General features: G+C 38.5%; 2 protein-coding genes across 2 annotated transcripts in view; one reads left to right on the top strand and one right to left on the bottom strand.

Moving 5' to 3' along the window:
* The first annotated feature begins 1,350 nt into the window (after nucleotides 1-1,350).
* The window catches only part of CHLSN (cholesin), a 122,191-nt gene continuing 103,872 nt past the window's right edge, over nucleotides 1,351-19,669 (top strand). The window contains exons 1-2 of the mRNA XM_071571025.1: nucleotides 1,351-1,417; nucleotides 3,086-3,240. Of these exons, the coding sequence (XP_071427126.1) occupies nucleotides 1,402-1,417; nucleotides 3,086-3,240 (171 nt within the window). The 5' untranslated portion in view covers nucleotides 1,351-1,401. The remainder of the gene's footprint in view (nucleotides 1,418-3,085; nucleotides 3,241-19,669) is intronic.
* Nucleotides 15,913-19,512, bottom strand: GPER1 (G protein-coupled estrogen receptor 1). The gene is made up of 2 exons (XM_071571427.1): nucleotides 19,222-19,512; nucleotides 15,913-17,896 (listed from the first exon to the last, which is right to left on the bottom strand). The coding sequence occupies exon 2, from the start codon at nucleotides 17,465-17,467 to the stop codon at nucleotides 16,394-16,396; it is 1,074 nt and encodes a 357-aa protein (XP_071427528.1). The 5' UTR covers nucleotides 17,468-17,896; nucleotides 19,222-19,512; the 3' UTR covers nucleotides 15,913-16,393.

Genomic DNA, 19,669 nt, shown 5'->3' with positions numbered 1-19,669 from the left:
AACTCAGCCCTGACACATTTTATATACATTTTGTTTTATATACATTTTCTATACATTTGCACACATTTAGTAATTTTTGTGTATAATTTATAACTAGCCACCCATTCCCAAAGGGTGCCATGCAGCTGCAGACCATGGTCTGAGAACATGGACCAGAGCCAAGAGGCTCTGCACAGCCCAGCAGTGATGGGTGGGGGACAGGATGGCACCTCACAGTGTGGGGAGGAGGTTGAAGAGGCAGAATGGCAGAAGTTTGGGACAGGAGAAGGGTACAGAGGTGTGAAGGGATACCTCTTTCCAACAGGAATCTGCTACCACAACCAGCATCTCAGCTGCCACTGGGATGGAAGCAAAGGGAAACAACCCCCCTGTTTCAGGTTGTCATGAAAATATTGCTTCATCTACCTGTGCTAAATATTCTGGCCCTTAAATTACCAAGGGGAAGTGGAAATGTTTGTGTGTGTGGTATTTATAGAAAAAGGAAACATGGAAACCAGGTTGTTTCCTGGAAACCTTATCCTTGGAGGTGTTTTGTCGGCCCTTCAGACCACACCCTTTGCCTCTTCCCACGCGTTCCCTCAGACCCTGTCAGGACACGGGTGATGCTGTCTCAGACACGGAGTCTCCAGGATCTGCAGGCTGGAAGGGATCATAGCCATTGTCCAGAGAGCCACATCTCCCTGTGTCAGCACTCCCACGCCCCCCACACAAGATGCTGTGGCAACAGCACCGGGCTGGCTCCTGCCCGGAGTCCTGCATAGACAGTGCAGGGTGGGAGCTGCCAGGCCCTGCAGATCCCAGTCAGGGCACGGGATGATCCCTGTCAGGCCATACGAGGGAATCCCTGTGAGGCCCTGAAGGATCCCTGGCAGGATGTGAGTGGATCTGCGTCAAGTCATGGAGGTCCCTGTCAAGGCACACATGGATCCCTCTCAGGGAACAGCAGGATCCCTGCCAGGCCCAAGGGAATCCCTGCCAGGTTCCGAGGGATCTCTGTCAGGCAGATTGATCCCTGTCAGGGCACAGGCAATCCCTGTCACACCACGGCATGATCCCTGTCAGGGCACAGGCGATCCCTGTCACACCACGGCATGATCCCTGTCAGGGCACAGGCGATCCCTGTCACACCACGGCATGGTCCCGATGCTGGGAGAGGCCCAGGCCGCGGGGCGGGGCCACAGGCGGTTCCCGGCGCACAAGGATGACGCCACACGCGCCGCAGAAGCCGGTCAGCACTGCCCAGCACACGTGTTCCCGGCGGGCGCTTTAACTCCGAGCGGGATCTCCCATTGGTCAGCACGGAGATTGACGTACCGTTAACCAATCAAAGCGCTCCATTCTGCCCCAGTAGCCAATGGGATGCAGGAGGCGGGCCGCGGCGCCAAGCGTGGGGCTCGTTGAATGTGCGGGCCGGGAGGTGCGTGGGGATGGGTCGGTGGTGGGAGTGCCGGGGGGTTTGTGTTGGGAAGCGAGTGTGGAGGGGCGTGTTGGGAACTGAACCCGGGGGGGACTGGGGGGGGCTGTTGGGAAGGGAACGTCTGTGTCTGTGTTGGGAAGCGATCCTGCGAGCATGTGTCGGGAAGCGAACCCTGGGGGTCCTGGTTGGGAAGCGAACCCTGGGGGTCCTGGTTGGGAAGCGAACCCTGGGGGTCCTGGTTGGGAAGCGAACCCTGGGGGTCCTGGTTGGGAAGCGAACCTTGGGGGTCCTGGTTGGGAAGCGAACCCTGGGGGTCCTGATTGGGAAGCGAACCTTGGGGGTCCTGGTTGGGAAGCGGGCGCAGGGGTTGTGTGTTAGATTGGGAAGCGATTCTGGGGATTGTGTGTTGGGAAGTGAACCTGGGGGTTCTGCCCTGGTAAGCAGAGCCATGGGTGTGTGCTGGGAAGCCACGTAGGGATCTGTGTTGAGGAGTGGCCCAGGAGGTCTATTGGGAAGTAAATCCTATGTTAGAAAGCAATCCTGGCGTTGTGTGTTGGGAGTCGATCCTGCGGGTCCTGTGTTGGAAAGCAAGCCCGGGGGTCAGTGGTGGGAAGCAGACCCAGGGGTCCTGGTTGGGAAGTGAACACATGGAGGGTCTGGGTTGAGAGGTATCCCAGGGCTTGTGTTTTGGGAAGCAGAACCTGGGGGGCTGTGTTGGGAAGCAGTGAGCAGGTGCTGGCTGTGTGGTGCCCTCCTGCCCCAGGGCATGGCTGTGCCTGGCCTGGCCTCAGTGTCTCTCAAACGCATCGTTTGGTGGGTTCCACTGCACTGGAAACCTACCGAAGTGTATTTGTAGGTTGTTTTATTTATCAGAGTGTGTTTCAAGGTAAATATTTGTGATTGAGCCTTTGTGCTGTTAAACAGAAAGTGACAATGCTGGGGCAGATGTGGAAAGCCGCTTGAATCAGATTTTCTTGCAGACAAATACTGTGGAGTTACAACTAGACCTGGTTTGAGAACCAGGTTTTTTGCAGCTCCAGTTCACCTTCACCCTTATGTCAGTGTAAAAGTTAAAACTAATGAGACAATTTTTTAAGCATAGTTTTACCACATTAATCTGTATGAAAATAGAAAAACTTCCCATTTAAACAGAACTGATGGTTTAAAACTGTTTAATAATCAAGTAGAGTTTTTTGCTCTGAGTATGTGTTTATGCACACATATGTATATTAATGAGATAATTGACACATTAATGTATTTTGAGATGAGAGAGGGTTTGATTGGTGTTATCTGAGGCAGACAATTATTCAGACCATTTAATATGGTGCATTGTGACCTGCAGAAAGCACAGCATCAGTTATGGGGTGTTCCTACCAGGAGGGTCAGTGAGGCATTTTCCACAACAGAGCCTCAGAGGACAATGAGTGTTGACTTTCCTACAGTAGACTGACATTTGAGTTTTACAGGAGCTTAACTGTAATGTATTCCTAAGGGAAACATGAAAAAATCTCCAAAATGAATCAAAATTCAGTGCAGACATACATGTCATAGTTAAGAAGTCACAAATAATTCTCATACCAGTGTAATTATAGTATAACTATTTGTGTATGAGACTGACATTTAATATTAACAAAGTTTCTAATTGCAGTTTGGTGTTTTCTGTTACAGCACAACTGTATTTCAGGATGCCGAAAATGAATGTGGAAAAAAAAGAAAAGAAGGCAGAAAAAAGAAAAAAGGTGAAGCAACCTGTGACCCAAAAGGAAGAGCTGGAATTGGAAACAGAACAACCAAAGAAGAAGAAGAAGAAGCAAAATCTGCAGGTTTGGCTGTTTTATTCAATAGCATGTGGATATATTGGTTTTATAGATTCAGTGCTGAACCTGAGTGTACTGTTTGATTCAGTTGCAATGCTGTATCCCTAGAGTGAAAGTTAAAAGGAAAAGCTAAATGAAGCCAAATATGATCTGTTTGTTTTGGATGCTTTTGTGAAAGACAGAGAATGGGTGAGGGAATGTGGGTGAAAGGGGAACCAGTTGGCAGTGAGCGACTGTCATATGGCAGTATCGGCGTAGCTGCTGTTTCATGTGATCCTGAGTGGCTGGGAAAACATGAAAGATGCTTTCTTGGAAATGCTCCTGATTTTTTTGGATAGAATGTCAAGTGACCAGAAGGTGTCAGCAGTCTCTTTGTATTCCTGATTGTTCCATGAATTAATTTTATAAGATTGAAATTAGCAATACCAAGATTTTATTTAAGCAGAGCTGCAACGTTTGGTGGTTTCTTGTGATGGCAGTGATGCATCAACAGGACAATTCAATTCTGCTGTTCTGGGTGGTTACTGTAGAATAAAGATCAAAGAAATATGAAGCAGTTTGATACTGTCAAGAAGTGGAGCGGGAAAAGCAAAAGCAGAGGATTTTCCCTGAGGAAAATGACCTCAAGAAGCCATGCTCTTAAAAATTCATGTTTTCTGGCCTAACTTAAATAGATGTGATAGCTTATTACTTCTTTTATCATGAGATGTTTTGCTTACTGGAGATCATGTAACTAAAAGTACTTATTTTGTTATTAAACTTTGTTTAAGCTCATTGGCAAGAATGTTTTTGAAGAACTTTTGCATTCATAAGTGTCTCTAGGTATTGCATTTAGGGTTTGTGAAGCTTAATATGAGAAAGGCAACCTATTGGCAGTAGCTATTCAGAGGTCTGTAAATTCTCACAATTTTGAACTCAGCAGAAATATTCCTAAGTAGGGAAAGATTTCATCTTTATCAAAGCAAAACCAGAAAATTTGTTATTTAGAACTTAATAAGAGGGAACATTTTTCTTTTCCTTTGTAGGGTGTGTATTATAGACTTTACATTCCCAGGACTATAATTCAGTTTTGACTGAAAACAATTTCACACAGTTTTATCCTAAAAAATTATAGTATCAAAATGAAAATTTTATTGCCTGTGATGATCTGTGTAATTTCATGTAAAACTGCAAAACATCCCAAATGGGCTCCATTTGGCAAGTGGGGCCTTTTTGGACTATCTGATGTCAAATAAGTTCTTGGAACACACAAATTAGTTTTGTGGACTGTGCAGACTGTAGGACTGTGAGAGAAAGAGCAAATACTAAATGGAAAGAAGAATCCTTAATGTCAGGGAACACCACTAGGCACAACAGTTCTTAGAATCATAAAAGTTGGTGCCAGTGGGTAGCTTGAACATGTACATAGTGTGAGTTTTAGGGAATGCCATATAAGGTCTATGACAAGCCATTTCTTGGCATCAGCTTTATAAACTATAACTGTTGATAGCAGGAAAGCCTAAGTTAATAGACCACTCTTTTTTTTAGTTTGAAGTGACTGTTGAGAATGAAAAATGTGAGGCAGAGCCTAGACAATTTTACTTTAGAAATGGTTAAAGAAGGTTAGCTGTTTTCCAGTTTGATTGTTACTCAGCATGTGTGCTCCCAGCTTTGTGTGAAATACTTGGTTAAGGCACACTGCCTGTTATGCTTTAAAGTGCTTTTGTCAGCATTGGAAAACAAGGTAAAATTGCTTTTTGTTTACAGGAAAATCAGGAGGAACTGTGGGGCTGCAGTGATGTGCTCAGTTACTCTCAAGGTTCTAAATAAGAAATTTGGAACAGAAATAATTAAGGCAACTGCCAAGAGTTTATTCTGCAGCCTTACTTTCTTTAATTTTATTTCTGCTACTTCAAAATAAGCTGGAATTTTGCTAGATCTGCAGGAATTACTGAATGATGACAACTGGATTCTGATGAGCTGTGAGTGACTTTTAATGCAGGAACTGAATTAAAGAAAATTCTTTTTTGCATTCTTAAAGTAAGGATGGGCAGACTGCAGTTTTTCTTAAGGAGTATCAGGTGTGATGGAAAGAAGTCAAAAGTCTTTGGTGGGACAGATGTTTCATTGGTTCATTAAGTCACTACTTTCCTGTGATTTACTTTTTTTCTCTATTCTAGTACAGAAAATTTAGTCTCCAAAGTGGAAAATACAAATCTCTAATTGATTTTGTTATAGAGCTGGAGGCAGGTTGAGCTGTGCTTTAAGTGTCTGGATTTAGTGACTGATCATTCCTTCATGAAATTTGTTTCAAAAATTCTTACCAGCCTTGGACTAAGGCATTTTTACTTGGAACAGCTTGACCTTTCAGGGTAATCTTGATGTTTTATTGATTTTCATCTACTCAAGTTCTTCTGTTTACATTAAATAGCAATAAGCAAATCAAGACCAATATAAATGTTTCCATGAGTGAACCACACAGCTCTAAATGACACATCTCTAGTGGAGCTGAGCAATACCAGTTTTAAAATTTAATTCAGCCTTGTGGTTTTTCTGACCAATTTTCCTAATGTTACTGTTCTATTTAACTACTTGGCAATAACCACACATTTTAAGTGTTGGTTTTTTTTGTTAAATGCCTGGACATTAGTTTTGTGTATTTTTAAATGATTTTTGTGGTTTATTAACATATTTATAGGTTAGATATTGTAACAGTCGAGTTCGTTCTTTTGAATTGTCACACAACACAGGCATGAAGAAAAGAGATTTAAAATGTGCCATCTGGACTGGTGGTTTGAAGTTAAATAGTGGCTTCTTAAATAACAGCTTCCTGATGGATCTTGTCTGAGTCAAGTTAATTTTGTTTCAGTTCTCTGAAAAAAAAATATTTACAGTATTGTTAATGTATCATCTTGAAATAAAAGAAGCATTAGAAGTGTTTCTTTGCAATTACCCTGTCTTGCTTCTGGGTGTGGATTTCTCCACCCTTCAAACTTTGAGCAGCCTCAGTGCCACGAGGGTTGTTGAAGCAGCAGTTGCAGAGCTGTACAAAGGGAACAACATTTGGCTGCCTTTTCTATGGGGGCATTTTGAGTTCTGCCCAGAATGACCTTAATGTATCAAAGCATCTTGTCATTTACGGGTAGGTCTTGTTTCTGCAGGGCTGTTTTCAGAGCTGCTGGCTTTCTACAGAACAGTAAGGAATTCTTTACAAGTAGAACATCTAATAGGCAAGGATCATAATTCATAATCCATAGCAAACAATATTAATTTCCTGTCCCTTTCCAATTTAGTCTAGTAAACATTGTAACTTCCAGGAAAATTACAATGACTAAGAGACAATCAATCTTTATAAATCAAATCCCCTTGTTCCTGGTTGAAGGGTACTTTAGGTAATGCTCATACAGCCAGTGGGTGTTTCCTTGTGCTTCCTTGTTATCTTCAGCATTGCAAATGGTCAGAGGAGGAGGAATCAACATTTTCCTCAGATAAAGGCAGGATCAGTGGGAAAGGAATTTAATTTTTGAGATTCCATACAGATAGTACAAACAATGGCAAATAAACAAGTAGCTCATAGTGTTTCTTTCATCAGAGTGTGCAGGTGCCCAAACAGTAAGATCTGTTTACTAAATGGAAAATGGCAAAATCTGTAGGAAAGTGTTTTTCTGTTCAACCTTTTGGAGGTTACCATAAAGAGCAATACAGAATTATTAAGCTGGAAAGCAAACCACAAAATAATGATTCTTTAAAATCGCTGTTTACCTGTAGTGGTGGAAAACCCCATAAAATTATGTTTAAGCACAAGGTTGGTGGAATAACAAGGAATGCTGCAATGATATGATCTCTAATGCTGCTTGTAATCAGGTAAATGGGGTAGTAATTTGAATGTTTAATGAATGCAAACCAGACATTGATGCAAGAGGATCCAGCAGATACCATAAAACTATCATCAGAAAGTGTATTTATTTGTTTGACAACCCACTAATTCATCCTAAAGCCTGTTGTTGAAATAATGAGTTGTAGATGATTTGCAAACAAACTCAGTAATCCTTTATTGTTCCCTTAATTTGTTTTTCTAATTAATGGGAAGCTTATCTTGTAACCATCAAAATAACTTGGTTTATATTTTCCCATCCTAAAAAATGCCATGAAGTTAACTTAGTGTGATGTTGCAGGATTGTCTTCTGATTATCAGGCTGCCAATACTAACTGTATCTTGTATATATTAAGAATACATTTTGGAAACTGTTTGCATTTCTGTTCCACTGTCCACTCTTTCCAGCACTTGTTTTGCTGTACTGGTTTAATCCTCTGGTGTATGCATTAGTGTTAGCCGAGGTTATTAATTTTTGTGTAAGAAATATGTAGAAAATCAGTCTTAACTATTGAAAAAAATGGAAAATAAATTCCAAAATGTTAATTTTAGTTAGCATAGCCTTCTAAAATAAGAACCTTGTATTGGGGGTGGGTGGGTGGGGGGGTGGTTGACCATTTTTAAAGCATCATTAACATGCAAATGGAGTTTTGTCCATGTTATGAAGAGAAGATGACATAATCTTTCATTTTCCCCCATCCCTGAGTCTCCCCCTGTGCCTGATGGAAGGATACAGCAGCAGAAAGCAGATTTCCAGTGATAAAGGAGGGGTGAGATCTATTTCTCAAAATGGCCAAGATAAATGTCAGGGTGGATATTAGCATGGTCTCATTAGTCTGCTGGTTTGGGTTAGTCTGTAATTGAAATGCTGGGCCTATTTCTCTTTGTTTTGGGCTGCCTTTCAGTTGAATGCTTATTCTTGGTTTATTTGGGATTTTTTTACTTGCACAGAAACACAGGTTTGCTGTCCCGTTGGATTCTTACTGCCTTGCTGTACAATGGCCTTCTGATAGCTGGAAATAATTATGAAGCTCAAAATCCATGTGGCATTTATGACTTACTCTGTGTCATCTTACTTGGCTTATCTGCTTTCTTATCTATGCAATATTTCTCAAATTAGGAAAATTTAAAATAAACCAACCAACCACAAAAAAAACAAACTTTGAGGGCAGCTGGTTATGAGACTGAAACATTTGTTTCCTGCTAACACTTTTTCATCAGAATATTGATAGAGTTGCTTTAAACTATTTTATTAAATTAACAATACATTTATTTATTTTAAAAAGAGGTAAATTTCATTGTTACACCATATAGTGTTTATAGAGAATAGCAGGCCTTTTGTAAACAGACATGTCTAAGGAGATACCAAATAGTGTCTGAAATATGGTTGTGCATAGATTAGGCTGAATAATTTTACATTCCTTTGAAAATTATTTTTGTAATGGTACGAACAGATTTCCCAGGAAAGAGTATTCACAGCTGGGAAAACAGTTGCTACTTTGAAGATGGTTTTCCCAGGCGAAAGGCTCACATCCCCAACTGTGTTTGGTATAAACAATATGTGGTGTATTTCTTACTTTGTTTAAAGGAATTGTGCATTCTTCATTACATATTGGCCAACAAGAGTTGAATCCTGATTCTGGGTATTTGCCTTAATCTGTATCTATTCAAAGTTAATTCCTTACTTTTATTAATTAAGCCAGAGGATTAAATTGTTGGGGAATTTGGTGGTGAAACACAGCAGTCCCTTCTTTGCTATTAAGAGGAGGAAATTCCTCCACCTATTCTTGGAGCACGTACTTGTCTTTTCCTCTCAGCCCCCATTCTCCACTTAATGGTGAGACCTTCCTTGGTGGTTCTTGTTGGGTTTCCAGTATAAATCGTTGCTTTCATGACTTAACAGCAAATATGTGAACAAAATTGAAATTCAGGACAGGATTCCCATTTGTGGGCTGGATTTTTTGAGTCTTCAGGCAGTTATTGAGGGAGCAGAGGCAATTTCTGCTGGACTGTGTGTCACCCAGTTCCAGTCCAATGAGAACACTGTTTTCTGTCCATTTTCAATAATGATTTTATTCTAATTCTGTATTAATGACTCCTAACTCATCATAAACAGAGGCATCATCAATGAAAAAGTACTGGAAAAGACTAAAATTGTTGAATTTAGAAAATTTTGTACAAGACCTCAAAATATGAGTAATTTCAGTTAAAGTCCCGTTACATTTTTGACTTCACAAAATGCATTCACTTAGCAAGAAATTAAGTTGTAAGCTTGAAAGGATGTTTGCTGCATTCAGATGCAGGATAAACAGCAGAGAAATGGGCATTCAAAGGCAATTATCCAAGACAGGGCTTGAAACTTGGATGTGTGTATTGTGTAACATATTAATGCAAACCTGATTCTTGTGGATTTGTTACTTCCTCTTTATTGTTCTTGGTACTGTTTTCTTCATGTTAATTTGTTCAAAAAATGAAAAATGGCACAGATTTGGATATATAAAACATGTTTATTCTAAAAGCAGCTGTTTTCCCTGTCCTTGATGGAATGCTACTGCTTTTCTAAACAGCATCTGAGTCTGGTATAAGGATTTTTGTAAAATACAAATTTTTGTGTGTAAATGGAATGGATTCAGAAATTAAAAACCCGCAGTGTTTTGGCCCAGGTAAAAGGGTGGCTGCTTCCACAGTATGAAGGAGAAAGCAGAAGTTTCCTCCTTCAAAATACCTTTTCTATTTAGATGCAATATTGTGAACCACATGAAACATCAGTGTATATTTATGTATGTTAATAAATTACAGCATAGATAAAATGGCTCTTGAGTATTAGATCAAAGCCACACAGATTAATAAATACTTGGAAAGCGCTTGTCTGTTACATCCAACAAGTAATTAGAACAGAAAATTAATCTTTGGACTTTTAGAAGTTGCCTGAAATATTGAGGGTACAAGCATGAAGGTATTTGACAGGGGAACCAGACTCTGTCTTTGAATGCATTTACCTATTTCTAATTGAATCCCACAGGAGCTCTGTAGGACATCAAACGGAAGATCATCAACCAGTGTTTTATTAAATTTCTCAGCATTATCTTAATAATTTGCATCTGTAAACCAGACTATTGCAAACCATAAATGCATAAGGGCAGACAGCTCTTCCTACCATTCTACATTTTGAAAGATGTCAAAGCTGTTCAGAGAATATACTGAAGGCTTAAAGCTGCATTGCTTGAAAAGGAGCAGAGAAGTTATGTAAAGAGAATAGAAAATCAAAAGTATGTGGGGAAAATACATGCTTTTAGTAACTGTCATTCCTTTCTACCTTTACATTATGTACCAAATCCTAAGTGGGAGTTACTCATATTTACCCATGTGTAAAATAACTTGGTGGTTACAGAACTGTGGCACTGAACTGTAGTACAAGGATCACTGAAATTAGTCATGGCCTTTTTGTGGGCTTTGGAGCCTTCATGTACCATATTGGATGGTTCTTTTTTGAAGTCACAAGTTTTTCTCATTTTATTATGAAAGTCTGATCTCTTAGGGCTTTCAAGCCTGTGCTCTGTGATTTTCTAAAGCCATTTTTAACAAACCTGTGAGGTTGGGATTTTTGTAAATTGTTTGTTTTCATGGAAAAAGTTTGCAATGCTTTGTTTAAAATATGGTTATCTTATCTAGAAAGATGTGTCTAGATTAAGTCATGATCTAGTTTCGGCTTAGAGAAGGAGCAGCCAACTTGTAATAAAATCTCTGGCCACGACCTGAAAGGTCTCACTCGGTATCAGTGAGAGTCAAGAGCTAACAAATCTTGCAGGGGACAGGGACAGTTTTCACGGGTCCTCGTGGGCTTCTTGTTATGGCTGAGGATGCAGCAGGTTCTGTGTGGTCCAGTGTCAGCTTCAGCAGCAGCTCTGCCAGCAAGTTTGTGCTTCTGATCCCACGACACTTCAATAATGTCACACATCATCAGGCACCTTTAATTAGCCCAGGAAAATAACATGTCATGTTTCTCACTGTTCTAGAGAATTAGCTTGTAATATCAGAAGTAATTCTGACTTTATGTATTTGAAAGTCAAGCAAGGTTATAAATTAAGTTCTCCCACACATCACTGTCTGTTTCTTCTTCCCATCTTGATACTGAATTGTCAGGTGGATGTTTGGAATATTATCACATTGTTTATATGAGCTTTTTCCTTGGTTTCTCTCAAAATTGCTGTGTTCACTTCACTCTGGAACACAAGAGTTAAAAGGCTTCTCTAGCCAGGTACGGGCTATTTCTCTTTTGTAGTTCTGAATGGAGAGACAATGAAAGGAAGAAAATCTTATTTGCCATTATATTACTGTTTCTATTGAGAGAATGCCTGGGAAAGGAAGTATTTCTGCTGCTGAGGCAGAAAATAAATCTATCTCCAGCACTATTAGGCCATTTTAACACTGAGCTCCTTCTGTAAAAATCACCTTAACTGTAATTTCTAAGGATAATTTAACAATATCCTAATAATTTTCCTGTTTCTCTACTATGTCTTTTTTCCCCACAGTTTTTTTAAACTCCTCCAGAAAACACATTCAATGCAGTTTGAAAAGTTCTTAAACCTTTTCAGTGGGTTTGCTTGCAGGCCAAGTGAGCTGGGACTTGTAAGCAAAGCTACTGCTTTGGAAAGGCTTACCCTGTTGCATTAATGTTTGCTTAGAGAAGGTAGCAACTCTTCGTGGTAATGAAGAGTTCAGTAGTTTGTTAATTTAGAACTTTTAAACATCTGTATATACCTGTAGCAGATTGATTGGGTGGAAACTTGGATATGGTTTTATCAAGGAGGTTGAACAATTTCAAAAGCCATTCTGAACATGCAGGTGATTTTGTGAGACTTAGACAACCATTTTTAGATTTAGTAGTGGAATTTAGTGGACAAATGTAAAATAAAAGAACTAGCATGTAAGAAACTGAATTGAAAGTAGAACTGATCCTGCACTGTTTGCAGTCCAGGGAGGGCACTGCTCTTCTGCTTGGATTGCCCAATATGCAGCTGCTTACTCTTAGCTCCCGGCTGACTTAAGATGGAATGGAAGTGTAAAAAGAAGCCCAAAGCCAAGGGTTAAAAGTTTGGTGTATCAAATCTGTGTGGAATGAATAGTTTGGATAATACCATTGAAGAAGGGACACCTAAATTATAAGTGTGAATGGAGGGTGTTCAGAATTTCAAATCTGACATGTCTCTTTAAAGCATAGCACAGGGCATGTACCACGGCACACCTCCCTGCCTGCAGAGCTTAAGGGCATACAGAGATGTTCTTTATGCATGTCTTAAGAGTGACTTGTTCCCTAATGCATGTTGTTGCATAAACAATGAATTTGGCCTTGTGCTCCTCTATGGTGAAAGCTTTAAACTTTTTTCTCATGGTCTGAGCGGGTAAAGTAAGATTTTTAGAGAGGAAAGGGAAGGATACTGCCCCTTAAATGAAAAGCAAACCCCCTTATCGTCGTTGTTTTCAATCAAAATCAAATTAATTCATTGGTTCACCTTCATGAATAGCTATTAAAATTCAAACCTGCTTCTTCATACACTCACTTGTTTTGACTTATGCAGAAACAAGTTCAAATGGAATTAATGATAATCAGGGTTGAACTTGACATGCTTTTACTTACAGTAAACCATTCTAGCACATATTTTTTTGTGTGTGTTAATCCTAACCATTTAAAATTGTCCAGACAACCTTTTCCCTTTTGCAATCTTCATAAACAGCTGAAAGAATACAGCAACATCCTTACACAGGAAAAAATTCAGTTATACTCTAACATAACCTGATGGCTGAAAAAAAGATTAGAGCCTGCCCTGTACAGCCAGTGAATTTTGTTTGAAACACAGAGACTGAAATTTTACAAGCATTTTCTTGTAAATATGCTCAATTTCTCTTAAGCTTGCAAAGGGAGAGGTGCTTTTCTTGCATCTTGCTCATATTATGACAGTCTTGCACAGAATTTGGGATCACCTGACTCATTGATTCAAATTCCCTGTCACATGTCCTCCCATCGTGTAATGCTTTTCATAAATGAATCAAGCTTTATCTTTAGGCTGACTGACTTTGCATTTTCTAGATGTGGATGTTGTGCCTGCACAATTGGTATTTAGTCTATGGCCCCAAACTGAAAAGTATGTGAAGTTACAGCATCTTTTTAACATGTTAAAATGCTCTCAGATAACTTTTTCCCTTGTATCTTTTTACACAGCTGAGGGAACGTTGTTGCTTTCAGTTGCATCAGGTCCAGATTAGTGCTAGTTTGTGCTGTTTGCATTCACTTTGTTTCTAGATACTCAGTGCATTCAGGCCATCCCTATGATAAGGTACTAGTTTCAGTGACCAGTTAATGGTTTCACGTGTTCTTTGATTACTCTCCCTCCCCTCTTTCCTGAGAGCTTTTCCTAATACAAGACTTTTCTTGTCTGGAGACTTCATGCAGACTATTACAGTGAAGATTATAAGCATCTGTGATAAACAGGTTTTTAAATCTCATAGTTGTCATCAATCCAGTGTTTTAGAAAGCCATATGGAATTCTTTCCTTAAATTAAACAATTAAACAGTTTGTGAGAGACCAAAGAAAAAGTGAAGGAGCTGTATCCAAATTCTTTCCCCCCATTTCCACTACACTCTAGAAAAGTTTTGTTTACTGATGATTATGCTCTTCAAAGAAAACAACACATTTAGCGCAGAATTTTTGGTTCATGGATAAGACGTAGTAATGAGTTATTGCAAGTTGATGGGCTTCAGAAAGCATATTGTGTATGCAAATACAGGGAAGTTGTATGACATTTCTGTAAATATTACTTTGTACAGAGTTACTGTTTGAAAAAAAAAAAAGCTTTGGGAATAAGTGAGCCCCTTTCTTCAGCTGGGAGAGTACTCTGCATTTAAAGTAAGTAGTATGTTTAAGTTTAGTAATTGCAGGCACAGTTCATAAACCTGTACCAAAATACCAACAGTAAGGAACTCATAAGTATTTTAGATTTGTAATTTGGTTTTAAACATGCAATAGGTTGTTTCAAGTTGAGTAAATATTTTCTTCATACTATAGGAATCTGATCTTTCCTAGATTACTGAAAACAATCATTAGAAACAAACTACTTCATAGGGTATATGAGGAAGCATTTGCTGTTGCTGTTTGTTTATTATTATAAGCTTCTGCACAAAGACTTTCTTGACTTGTGTTCTCCAGTGGCAGTGAAAAGGCTTCTACCATAGCCTTGATCAAAAATCTGATCCCTGTATTGGAAGGAAGGAGGAGGGGAAAGGGGTTTATTCCTGTAAAACCAAAATAAGCAACAGCTACAATTAGGAAAGTGTATTCTTGTAACCCCAAATAAGTTATCTATTCATGGCAAGTGTCAAGATTACACAAACCTAATACATCTGTAAGCTCAAAATTTATCTTATGTCACAGAACTGCAATGCCAAGAAAATTTTCCATTCCTTCAGTTTGGAGTTGTCTGAAATAGCCCTTTGGAGGTGTAATCATTCCCATTGGCAGCCCACAGGACATGAGTAAAAATAATGAGGAAAAAGAGCTACGTGTGATGCAGTACAATGGTGTGAGATGTGTTGTTTAGCAACTCGTGCTCTATTTGCATCTTTCTTGAGAGAAGATATATTTGGTGTTCTAAGGGAAGATGTGACTAAATTACATTTTTTCTTAATCTGCAGTTGCCTTGGACCCCACCCTGCAGTTCCTGTTTGAGCTGCAGGAATAGATATCTATTTCAAATTCAGCCATCATCATCTTGTGGCCTTTCTGTTTACAGGTCGAGTCTTTTGTGGCCAAAACTTCCACTAGGAAGCTTGAGACATTTCATGAGAAATATGAGTGGAATCGTCGTTTTCGCTGTTTTCTTTATTGCTTTGGTAGCTTTAGTCATTGTTTTAAGGATCTACGTTTAAAAATCCTTTAAAATCTGTTATTGTGCTAATTAATTCATGTATGACATTTAAAAATAGGACAAATCATCTTATTCTACAGAGTGCTGGTGCTTCAGTCAATAAGCACAGAGTTTGTTCACTTCAGAGGTGCAGCAAGTGATGTTTTAATGATCTTGCCCACTAACCTCTTGGAACTGTATAGCTTCCTCTGAACAAGTTCAGCAGTAACCTAAACATCAATCAGATTTAAACCCCAATTATTTTCTAGAAGAAAAGCGACACTATTGTTTTCCAGTAAGTGGTGCTATAATTTGTTTGCTTCGTATAATTAATATTCAAATGAGCAAAGCAACCATTATGCATGTTAAGATCTTAAAGCCCAGTGTGTTCTGGAGGTGAGGTGAACAGTGCACAAGGTGCAAATCTGATAATTGCTAATCACACTCCCCATTACATAATTTCTTCCTTTCTAAACATTGAGGTTTCTCTTGTTTTCATGAGCACTGTTTACACTCATTTGCAGAAAGTGACACCTCCTTTAAAATCACAGCATTTTGTTCTGGCAATCAAAATAGATCTTATGAATGTAAAGAGATCTCGTGCAATGAACATTCAAATCTGAACACAGATGTGAATGTACATGTATGTGCCCTGGCATTTTTGATAAAAGGCCCAATTATGTCTGTCCTGGGAGAGGTGGCCTGGGTCAATCTTTAAAAGACAGAATGAAGCACAACATTTTCTTATGTGAAGTTCTTTGAGATGAGCAATATAGTTACAGATGATTTTGGTTTTGATCAAGTACTGATGTAAACAGTAGTTTACATTTAGAAGAGGAAAACTCACCATGGTGCTTGATTATATTAAGATTCAAAAAACTTAATCACGGAAGACATGCTAGAATACAGTGACAATAGTCCTGTGTGGTTCTAAGCAGAGTCATTTATCTTAACATGTTTGGGTGAAAAAAAATCAATGTTTTCTGCATCTCCACATCAATACACTGTAATGATCTTCCCCCACTATTAGGACAGCTTCATTATTTCAGTGGAAGTTATGTACACCAGCAAAGTAGCATCTCTGTTAATCAGATTACATCTAGAGTCCTCCTAACTTGATAAAATTTTCTCCTGTATTGTAATTAATATATGTATAATACAAAATAAAGCTTCTTCAGTGCTCAGCTTTTAATAATCCTGTTCTTAATTAAATATAAATCTGACTAAAGCATATTCTTCTACATTAAAGTCGTCATAAAAACATTTTGAATATAAACCTTCAATAGTCAGCAGAGTGATACAATATATATATACACAAATGCACTTTTTTTCTGTTAGTAGCAAGCATTTTGTTCACTATTTGCACAACTTCACAGTCATATGTTTCATACAATGACTACTAAATCAGACTTCTGATTGCTCATTACTGTCAGGAATGACAGACGTTAAGGCAGCCTGACAGAAGCGATGTAATGTTGACATTTTTGTTTTCTGTTCAATATACAGTCGCAGTTTGTCTCTGAAGGTTTCCCCTAGAAAACTGTAAATTAAGGGGTTCAAACAGCTGTTAGAAAAAGCTGCCAGGTTCACAATATGTCCTGTTAAAGGATAATCGTGCCTGAAGGATGGGCTGTTTGAAGAGACAGGCTCACTTTTCTTCTGAAGAAGTTGAACACTAATGAAGACGTTTTCAGGTAACCAGCAGATAAAGAAAACCAAGACAACAACAAAAATCATGCGAAGAGCCTTTTGCCGCCGCAGCCGGAGACTCCTGTGCTTGTGTGCTTTTATAAGAACTCGAACAATTAACGAGTAACAGAGACCGATGATCACAAAGGGGATAATAAACCCCAAGGTTATTTCTAGCCACTGGATTTCTTTTACATCTGCAAAACAAAAATAGACCTCTCCGGTGTGTTGTAAATGCACAGCTGTGAATGGGACCAGAGCTGCAGAAATGGACGCCATCCATATGAGCCCACAGCTCAGTCTCGCGTGCTGCATAGTGCGGAATATGTTGGACCTCATGACTTTGGCCAGGGCTAGGTATCTGTCAAAACTCATCCATGTCAGAAAGAAAATGCTGCTATACATGTTGATCTGAAGGAACAGAGACATAAAGGTGCAAATGATAGTGATATCGTAATACTTTTCATCAAGATTAAACACCTCAATGAGAGAATCAGCAACTAGAATGAGATCGGCCACTGCAAGGTTTATGAAGTAAAGGTCTGGGATAGTCATTTTTTCCCGAAAGCTTATGTTGACAACCAGTATCAGAATGTTTCCTACAAAACCAATAGGAAAAAGAAATATTGTGTAAAGACATGATAAGAAAAGACCAATAACATATTGTTGGTGTTCTGATTTATCAGCGAATCTAGAGGATATGCTTTCATTACACAAATGGGATCCATTCAGGTTAAAAGTTGTGCTGTTACATATAACAGGTGATATTGAGGCAGAATAAGTTTCCATGGTTAAAATATCTGTAGAAAAGATATTAGTAATCACAGTTTTGTGGCAATACCAAAAAAATCAAATTTTTGGTTGTTTTCAACTAAATTCCTAGTAAGCATTTTTGATTTGAGTTGAAACATCTGCAGACTTTTATATAAGAAATTAAAATTCTTTCAAAGTCAGATTCATTAGACTTAAAACTGACTGAAATATAACACTACAAATAGTAAATGTCTTAATTTGTTTTACAGGACACTATATACATTGTAGATGAGAGAATTTGCAGTTCCTGTGTGCCTTAAGATCATGTAGGAATCTTTTTACCATGGTGGTACTTGTCTCTTTAATAAAAGCTTTTCACCAACAGTATTTCTTCATGCAAGTTGGAAGGCAGTAGAATTTTAGCTCCATTTGTTTTCTTTTAATAATCAATTAACATCCTTGGACCTGCAATTTGCAAATGGAAAACAATTAATCCCATATTCCAGCACTGTACCATGTGCCATATGGCTTCTGCTAACTTAACATCATAGCTGAGGTTGTAGGAAACATCACGTCTAAATATATATACAAAGGTCCAGTAAAAAGAATTTAAATTTGTTCTGGATGATAAAACATTGTGAGGGCAGATCTGTTAATGTTGTGTGTGCCCTTCAGGGGTTCAGTATTAGAAAATATAGAAATACAGAGAAATCAGATGAGCTTAGCCTAATAAATAAAACTAGTATTTTTTAAATATATAGATATATATTTATTTTACCAGCTTGTAAGGCTATTGAATAGCAAAGTCTATGGCTGGGAAGGCAACAGATGAAAAGCAGTTGGTTCCTGCTGCTTCCAGTGTGAAGGAAAGGCAAATTTTTGAAATGAAGGTAATACAAGTAGCATATTGATTTACACCAACATTATTATACTCAATTTGCTTTTCCTTGTGATTTATTATGTTTCACTGACTTCCGGGTAGGAATGGAAAATACCAGTTATCAGATGTGTTTACTTATAAATGTTGAATGTTATGGACTTGAAGCATTGCTAGAAGTTTATTTAAAATTAAAAACAACCAAACAAAAGACACACCGAACAAATAAAACTGCAAGAAAATTATAAACCAGGATATTTTGTGTTAAGTTTTAAATATTTTGAACTGCTTTAGTCGTCATCTTTCTATCACACCCTTGATTTTATTTACAATAAAACACAGTTAAAAATTGTTTACTAGTAAAATTCATGCATATTTCCACATTTAATGGCTTAAATCCTGCCAATGTACAGTCTGGGGAAGAAAAAGTACTAGACCACTAATGGAGTAGGAGTATTAGAATATTTTTAGTCAGAAATATAGCTCTGAGTTTGCTTAAATGTATTCAAATTACCAGAAGTTGCTACAGATAGTTAAATAAAGATACAGGCTCCAGAGCTTTTATTTCTAATGGAACAGGCATAAGTACCCAGTAGCTGTTGCTGTGTTTTGAATCATTTTAATAGTGTAAATCTTTATGTTAATATATCCATATGAAATTACACTTTAGAAGAAGGTTCGGTGTTTGTTTCAAGCAGCTGTGGAAGTCAGACATAAACTGTTGTCTTTTATAAAACATCCTTTTATTTGTGAACGACGCAGTAAAACAGCTTTAAATACAATAAAAGATAAGTTAGCAGCCTAAGCAATTGATTTTAAAAGGTCAAATTTTAATTACATCTGAAAGGCTGCCAAAAGCCAAGTAATTACAAGCATTACAAGTTACTATGTACTGTGAAACACTTTATTTTACCTTAATTCCATTTCTCCAGAGCTGATTTTCCTCCAGGCAGCAGCAGGCTGGTCCTTGCTGGGCACAGACGTAGAGGATGTGCCAACTTCCACTGTCCTCGCGGTAAAAACTTGCCTTTAGGTGTGCAGAGCTGCAGTGGATGCCACCTGTTGATGATTCAGCATTAAAAAAAAATCAGATATAAGTCTATCCTGCTTTAAAACATCTTAAATAAAGGCTAGTTTACAACAGCAAAATGCAGATCTTGCTGCATGTCCTTGGCAATAAAACAAGCTTTATAGATTCCCAGGGTTGTTCTAATTTGTGTGCAGTTGAAGTACTGCTGAACAGCCTTATAAGGCTGGAATTAACCCTGTTTCTGCTGGTTTCTTTTTCACTAGAACTACTCAAGCATCTTTTCTCTCACATTTGTCAGTTTTATTTTGCCTAATGTTCATTGCACCCTCCT

This window comes from Pithys albifrons, chromosome 16, assembly GCF_047495875.1.
Source record: "Pithys albifrons albifrons isolate INPA30051 chromosome 16, PitAlb_v1, whole genome shotgun sequence".
Taxonomy (NCBI): Eukaryota; Metazoa; Chordata; class Aves; order Passeriformes; family Thamnophilidae; genus Pithys; species Pithys albifrons.
Note: the sequence above shows the minus strand (reverse complement) of the source record. Positions and strands in the feature narration are given on the sequence as shown.